The 8,056-nt window shown below is 57.7% G+C and overlaps 1 protein-coding gene across 1 annotated transcript; it reads right to left on the bottom strand.

Moving 5' to 3' along the window:
- Positions 1-2,160: 2,160 nt before the first annotated feature.
- Positions 2,161-7,583, bottom strand: LOC309452846 (uncharacterized protein; the record flags this gene model as incomplete). Its single annotated transcript, XM_082077512.1, has 6 exons — positions 2,161-2,758; positions 2,945-3,046; positions 4,083-4,382; positions 5,186-5,486; positions 5,596-5,667; positions 7,076-7,583. The coding sequence occupies 6 exons, from the start codon at positions 7,581-7,583 to the stop codon at positions 2,161-2,163; spliced, it is 1,881 nt and encodes a 626-aa protein (XP_081933638.1).
- Positions 7,584-8,056: the final 473 nt, after the last annotated feature.

The following is an 8,056-nucleotide window of genomic DNA, read 5'->3' as shown; positions in this document are numbered from 1 at the left end:
CTGGCACCAACGTCCCCAAACTGGGTCCCCAAATCTGCCGCAGATCCCACCACAAAATGGCGGGAGGGTCTGGACATGGATGGAGAGGGAATCAAGATGGAGGATGGAAAATGGAGGGAAGGGGCTCAAGATGGAGGGAGGAGATGAGGAGGGATGAAGGTCCTCAAAATGGAGGATGGAAAATGGAGGGAAGGGAATCAAGATGGAGGATGGAAAATGGAGGGAAGGGAATCAAGATGGAGGATGGAAAATGGGGGGAAGGGAATCAAGATGGAGGATGGAAAATGGAGGGAAGGGAATCAAGATGGAGGATGGAAAATGGGGGGAAGGGAATCAAGATGGAGGATGGAAAATGGAGGGAAGGGAATCAAGATGGAGGATGGAAAATGGAGGGAAGGGAATCAAGATGGAGGATGGAAAATGGAGGGAAGGGAATCAAGATGGAGGATGGAAAGTGGAGGGAAGGGAATCAAGATGGAGGATGGAAAATGGAGGGAAGGGGCTCAAGATGGAGGGAGGAGATGAGGAGGGATGAAGGTCCTCAAAATGGAGGATGGAAAATGGAGGGAAGGGAATCAAGATGGAGGATGGAAAATGGAGGGAAGGGAATCAAGATGGAGGATGGAAAATGGGGGGAAGGGAATCAAGATGGAGGATGGAAAATGGAGGGAAGGGAATCAAGATGGAGGATGGAAAATGGGGGGAAGGGAATCAAGATGGAGGATGGAAAATGGAGGGAAGGGAATCAAGATGGAGGATGGAAAATGGAGGGAAGGGAATCAAGATGGAGGATGGAAAATGGAGGGAAGGGAATCAAGATGGAGGATGGAAAATGGAGGGAAGTGGCTCAAGATGAAGGATGGAAAATGGAGGGAAGGGAATCAAGATCTCAAGATCTCAATATGGAGGGAGGGTCTTAAAATGGAGGATGGGAAGATGGAGGGGAGGGTGTTGGAATCCAGGGTCTCAAGATGGAGGGAGGATGTTGAGATGGAGGGTGTCGTGGTGGTGGAAGGGTCCTGCCCTCCGTCTTGAGACCCCCTGGTCCATCTTCAGCTGCCCCCTCCATCTTGAGCCCCTTCCCTCCACTTTCCATCCTCCATCTTGATTCCCTTCCCTCCATTTTCCATCCTCCATCTTGATTCCCTTCCCGCCGTTTTCCATCCTCCATCTTGATTCCCTTCCCTCCATTTTCCATCCTCCATCTTGACTCCCTTCCCTCCACTTTCCATCCTCCATCTTGACTCCCTTCCCTCCATTTTCCATCCTCCATCTTGACTCCCTTCCCTCCACTTTCCATCCTCCATCTTGATTCCCTTCCCTCCACTTTCCATCCTCCATCTTGATTCCCTTCCCTCCACTTTCCATCCTCCATCTTGACTCCCTTCCCTCCACTTTCCATCCTCCATCTTGACTCCCTTCCCTCCCATTCCCAGACCCTCCCGCCATTTTGTGCTGGGACCTGGGGCACATTTGGGGACCCAGCGCAGGGACATCGGGGTGGGTGCCGGGGTCAATCTGACCAGCGTTACCGTAACCACCAGAGTCACGGGCATCTTTGGCGCAGTAATAAGAGCCCGTGTCCTCGGCCTTGAGGTTGTTCAGCTGCAGCGTCACCGTGCTCTGGCCGTTGTCCCTCGAGATGGTGGCCCGGCCCTGCACCGATGGCGCGTAGTAGGTGCCACCACCAGTGCTGTAAATACCCGCGACAAACTCGAGCCCCCTCCCTCACCCCAAACCATGACGACGCTGCTGAAGGAGAAGCCCGAGCCCTTGCAAACGAGGCGCAGGGACCCCCCGGGGGACACGAGGCCGCCCCCGGACTCCCCCAGCTCAATGGCCGCCCGGAGACCTTCACCTTGAGCCACTTCTCCATGTTCTGGGTGCGACAGGCGCCCAACAAGCGGCTCGAGAGGGTCGCGGGTATTTGGGACAATGGTGGTTACACCAACTACGCGCCATCGGTGGAGATTTGGGGCCACCGTGACAAGGGACAACGGCCAGAGCGGGTGACGCTGCAGCTGAACAGCCTCAAGGTCGAGGACACGGGCACTTATTACTGCGCCAAAGGTGCTGGTTACACACTTTATAGTAATGGCACCGACCCAAATGTCCCCACACCGGGTCCCCAAGTGTGACCCCGTTCCCAGCACCAAATCCTCACGACAGTGGGACAGCGAGAAAGAGCCACAGGACGTCCCGGGCTGGAAGGAACCAACAGGGATCAACGATGGTGTTTCCCTCCCCGAGGCGTCGGCTCAGAGAGGAGCCGGGGGGCGACAGCGCAGACACCCCGTGTTTATTGGGTGGGACAGCAAATGTGGGACACCCGCAGGCAACAAGCGGATGGGGGCGCGTGTCCTGCTCCCCAACAGCCCGAGGTTGGGGCATGAGACAGATCCCCCGCTCCGCTCTGCCCCAACGGGACCAGTTCTGGGCTCCCCAGTTTAAGCACGAGGACTGGAGAGTCCAGGGGGGGACACGGGGACGCCGAGGGGTCTGGAGCATCCTGGTGACGAGGAGACGCCCCGCTGGGGCGGCGGAGCTGGAGAGAGAAGCCGAGGGGGGCGTGATCAATGGATCGATGTCTCCGGAGGCATCCGAACCGCCTGGGATCCGGGATCTGCTCCGGTGGATGATGCCCAGGGGTCCCCGGGGGTGCAGCGGCTCCCCGAGGGGGCGCGATGTGCCGCGTAAACAAGACCCGGCGCCATGGAGCGCAGCGGCAGCTCCTCCGCGGCTCCTCAGTCCCGGCGCTCTATGGGGACAAACCCGGAGGTGAAAGGAGGGCGAGGAGCGGACCCTCCGAACCCGGCGCAGAGCGCAAAACGCTCCCCTCCCTTCTCCCTCTTCGGGAAGGAAGGTGGGAAAACCAACCCGGGGCATTTCCGGCAAAGAAAACCAAGTCCCAGGAGTCTGAGAATTAACAAAATGGAATATTTACCTTGTCTCTTCATCCGGAGGTGGGTGAAGAGGAAGATGAGGCCGTTGATGGTGAAGAACGAGCCCCCGACGGCGGCGTCTCGGATCCAGCCGATCTGCTGGCCTGGGGAGGAACCAACGCTCACTTGGCCATGGAACCCCAGAGTTGGAAGAGACCCCCAAAAACCACCGACCCCGAGAACCTCGGCTGTTCAACCCCGCGGTTCTGCCGCTCGCAGGGATGAGCCCGGCTCAACTTCCATATCGACCTAGCTTAAGTAAATGCGTCCTAGATAGAATGAATCACCTATAAGGTTGTGTGATTTTTAATATTCTCTCTGCTTTACTTAGGGAGCTGAACTTGCTGAAAACCGAAGCTGTAAAATGCTCGTGTTCACCCAAACGGCTCCAGGCTGCAGCGACCACCCCAGGGATCAGGTCTGTTCGCACTTTGATGGGAAGAACGGAATCAAACGGGGAGGAAATAACGACTTCAAGGGTAAAAGGAAGACGTGACGGGGTCTGTTCTGCACTTTGCTGGGAAGAACAGAATCAAACGGGGAGGAAATAACGATTTCAGGGGTAAAAGGAAGATGTGACGGGGCTTGTTCTGCACTTTACTGGAAAGAACGGAATCAAACGGGGAGGAAATGACGATTTCAGGGGTACAAGGAAGATGTGACGGGGCCTGTTCTGCTCTTTGCTGGGAAGAACGGAATCAAACGGGGAGGAAATGACGATTTCAGGGGTAAAAGGAAGATGTGACGGGGCCTGTTCTGCTCTTTGCTGGGAAGAACGGAATCAAACGGGGAGGAAATGACGATTTCAGGGGTAAAAGGAAGATGTGACGGGGCCTGTTCTGCACTTTACTGGAAAGAACGGAATCAAACGGGGAGGAAATAACGATTTCAAGGGTAAAAGGAAGATGTGACGGGGTCTGTTCTGCTCTTTGATGGGAGGAAAAGGGTTTATCCAGCCTAAACCCCTTCGAGGTGACGGACTAGAAACAATATCGGCGTTTAAACAACTAAAGGCCCATCTGAGCTCAAAGATGCAACGAGAAGAGCCCGTGTTCGACTATGGGGCTGAATCGCCGCGATGGGACGGGAAGGGGTGGGTCGATGAACTGACGGCGGAGACGCTCGGGTTTGCGCACTCACGTTTGACGGTCACGCGGAGCCAGCGGCTCCTCCCCGAGCGCACGGGCCGCGCGGCTCTGTACACGAAGTAGGCGCAGCTGTAGGAGCCCGAGAGCTCCGGCGCCGCCAGGCGCAGCTCGTAGCTGCAGTTCCGCGCGTTCCACACCGGGACGGAGACGGCGAGGCCGGAGTCGCCGTAGTACTGGACCTCCCGCACGTAATCCGGAGACGCGGGGACGGCGCAGAGCAGCGTCACGGAGCCCCCGGTCCTGTAGATGCGCTGCTGGGGCTCCAGGGAAAACGTCGGCGCCGTGGGAGCGGCTGGAAACGAGGAGAAAACCACAATGAACCAACGTGACGCAACACGAACCGAACGCGTGGACACCAAAGCTGGCGTCACGACTAGAAAATCAGTCTATTCTTCTATTATTGGGGAAAATACGGAGTCTTGAGCGATAAAACAGGGTCTGGGGTCACTCGTGACTCTGCCCATGGGCAGAAAAGGCCCCTGGATGTCAGAGCTGGTCATGGTTTCCTTCTATTATTGAGGAAAATATGGAGTCTTGAGAAAAGGCCCCTGGATGTCAGAGCCGGTCATGGTTCCTTCTTCTATTAATGGGGAAAATATGGAGTCTTGAGCGATAAAACAGGGTCTGGGGTCACTTGTGGCTCTTTGCCCATGGGCAGAAAAGGCCCCTGGATGTCAGAGCTGGTCATGGTTCCTTCTTCTATTATTGAGGAAAATACGGAGTCTTGAGTGATAAAACAGAGTCTGGGGTCACTTGTGGCTCTTTGCCCATGGGCAGAAAAGGCCCCTGGATGTCAGAGCTGGTCATGGTTTCCTTCTATTATTGAGGAAAATATGGAGTCTTGAGAAAAGGCCCCTGGATGTCAGAGCTGGTCGTGGTTTCCTTCTATTCACAGAAAATAGGTATTTTCACACGCCCAACGTAAAAATGTGAGTAATTCACCCCAAACCCTCACGTGGCTCTCAGGCCGACAAACTCCTGCTCTCCCAGAGCAACCCTGAGGCGGAAAAGTTGAGAGAGGCCAGAGCGGCTTCATGGGCGACTCGAGGACGAGGTGACGCCCTCCAAGGAGAGGGAAGATAAGACCAAACCAACCTACCGCGAACCTCGATGGCGAGGGGGGCGCTGCGGCCGGACGGGACCTCTTTCCCGGCGTCCTCCACGAGGTACTCGCAGGTGTATTCGCCGGCGGCGCCGGCGCCGGCCGTGAGCGGCAGCCAGGCCGTGGGCAGCGGCTGCAGCACCCGCGGGCCCACCTGCCCCCCGCTCCGGTTGAAGAAGCGGAACCCGGCGACGGTCCTGGGCGTCCTGGCAGTGCAGACCAGGGCGAGACGCTCCCCGTCGTAGTAGAAAGGGCGGCTGGGGGCTGCGGAGAGCGTGGGGGGCAGCAGCGGCGCTGGGGGGACAAGGAGGGTTGGAGGGTGGGAGAAGCGAGACGTGGCGTTTCCCTCCGTTCTAGGAACCCAGCGCAACCGGGAGCGGGTTAGAGGGTCGGGCGCACGTACCCACCGAGGACGTGGCCAAGGGCAGCAGCAGGAGGAGCGGGAGGTGCCGGCGTCCGGACGACAGCGACGGGGCTGCGAGGGGACAGGACGGGAATCAGCGTCGTGGCCCCGCGGGGACGCTCCGGCCCCACAGAGACGATCCCATGGGGACGCTCCGGCCCCACGGGGACACTCCCATGGGGACGCTCCGGCCCCACAGAGACGCTCCAGCCCCACGGGGACGCCCCACTGGGACGCTCCAGCCCCACGGGGACGCTCCGGCACCACGGGGACGCTCCCACGGGGATGCTCCGGCCCCACGGGGACGCTCCAGCCCCACGGGACGCTCCAGCCCCACGGGGACGCTCCCACGGGGATGCTCCGGCCCCACGGTGACGCTCCAGCCCCACGGGACGCTCCAGCCCCATGGGGATGGGACGCTCCGGCCCCACGGAGACGCTCCGGCCCCACGGAGACGCTCCGGCCCCACGGAGACGCTCCGGCCCCACGGGGACACTCTGGCCCTGCCCCACGGAGACGCTCCAGCCCCACGGAGACGCTCCGGCCCCACGGGGACTCTCCAGCCCCACGGGGACTCTCCGGCCCCACGGAGACGCTCGCTCCGGCCCCACGGAGACGCTCCGGCCCCATGGCGACGCTCCGGCCCCGCCGCAGCCGGTTCACACACACGGCGCCTCTTCGCGCCATAGGAAGATGGATTAGAGCTAAAAACCATCTCAGAACCCAGCGAGGGGGAAATATGATCAACAAACCACGTTGCTTATCATCCGGCTACATGTGTTATGAGGTTGTTTCTCCTGCCGGAAGCGATTTGCCCACCGATCGCTATCGGGAAATGGTGTGTTGGGATGTAAAGCAATGGGGCGGCGGAACGGGGGGGTTTGGGGTGTGGGCAGGTCGAGGGGGGGTCGCTGGGGTGGGTGTGGGGCACAGCAGCTCCGGCGCCCCCCGGGTGGGTGGGAATGGAGAACGTGATGAGCAAGAGGAAGAAACGCGGGGTGAGATCGAACAGTGAGATACGGAATGGAAAGAGGAAGAGAAAACCCAACGTGACGCGAAGGTTCAGCGGCTCCCACAGCACGGGGAGATCAGCGGGTCCCCAAGCCCCCTTTCCCCCTTTTTAGTGATGACCACGACGTTACGGGGCGTGCAATATCTCCGGTAATTAGGGGGAAGCGTAGCCAGGAATCCATATTCATATTGTGTGCGTCGGGTGGTCTATAACCCTGAATACAGACCAATGGGGAACGGGGATTTTGGGGGGTATTGCCCTATGGTGTGTGTCGACCTTTAGGTAGAACACCCAGTCTTGTAAAATCGTTATTAAAGACGCTTTGGTGTGAGATCCTGCCTGTTCTGTTTGTGAGATGTTTCCTGCAATACAAGGAAGTAAAGAAGAGGGGGAGAAATGGGAAAAGAGGGGAAAGATGTTTGGGAAGCGATGGGAGAAGCTGGGGAGGGGAAAAGATGAGACACTCACCGAGGAGAATCATGGGGATGTTGCTGAGTATCATGGGGACGTTGTTGAGCATCGTGGGGATGCTGTTGAGCATCATGAGGACGTTGTTGAGCATCATGAGGACGTTGTTGAGCATCATGGGGACGTTGTTGAGCATCATGGGGACGTTGTTGAGCATCGTGGGGACGTTGTTGAGCATCGTGGGGACGTTGTTGAGCATCGTGGGGATGCTGTTGAGCATCACGAGGACGTTGTTGAGCATCATGAAGATGCCGTTGAGCATCGTGGGGATGCTGTTGAGCCCCAAGAGGCTGTTGAGCATCATGAGGACGTTGTTGAGCATCGTGGGGACGTTGTTGAGCATCATGAGGACACTGTTGAGCATCGTGGGGACACTGTTGAGCATCGTGGGGACGTTGTTGAGCATCATGAGGACGTTGTTGAGCATCATGAGGACGTTGTTGAGCATCAAGAGGCTGTTGAGCATCATGAGGACGTTGTTGAGCATCATGAGGACGTTGTTGAGCATCGTGGGGACGTTGTTGAGCATCAAGAGGCTGTTGAGCACCACGGCACCGCGACCCGGGGCTGCTCGGGGCTCCGTGTGGCCGGCGCTGCCCGGTGCCTCTGAACCGCCCTCTCCATCCGTCCGACGCGATCAGGAAACACTGATAACGAAGGAGAAGCCGATAACGACGAGAAGCTGATAACGAAGAAGCAGCTGATCATGAAGAAGCCGATAACGAAGGAGAAGCCGCCGGCCGCAGGAAACCGTGCGCTGGACATGGGGCTGTCGCCGCGTGTCCCGGTTTTGTTTAAAAGTCTCTCTTTTAATGAATTTCAACTCAAGTGTTACCAACTGCACTTTCCTAAAAGCCAGATACCGACCAACCGAAGTATTCCATCCCATTCACGTCTTATTTCATATAAAATTAGGTATATTACTCATCCATTTTTCCCTATGGCCGACATTAGGAGAGGACCTTGTGATTCTTTGCTGCG

Source organism: Streptopelia decaocto, assembly GCF_964273445.1.
Source record: "Streptopelia decaocto genome assembly, contig: HAP1_SCAFFOLD_630, whole genome shotgun sequence".
NCBI classification, from domain to species: domain Eukaryota; kingdom Metazoa; phylum Chordata; class Aves; order Columbiformes; family Columbidae; genus Streptopelia; species Streptopelia decaocto.
The sequence above is the reverse complement of the archived record's forward strand: the minus strand, read 5'-3'. Positions and strand labels throughout refer to the sequence as shown.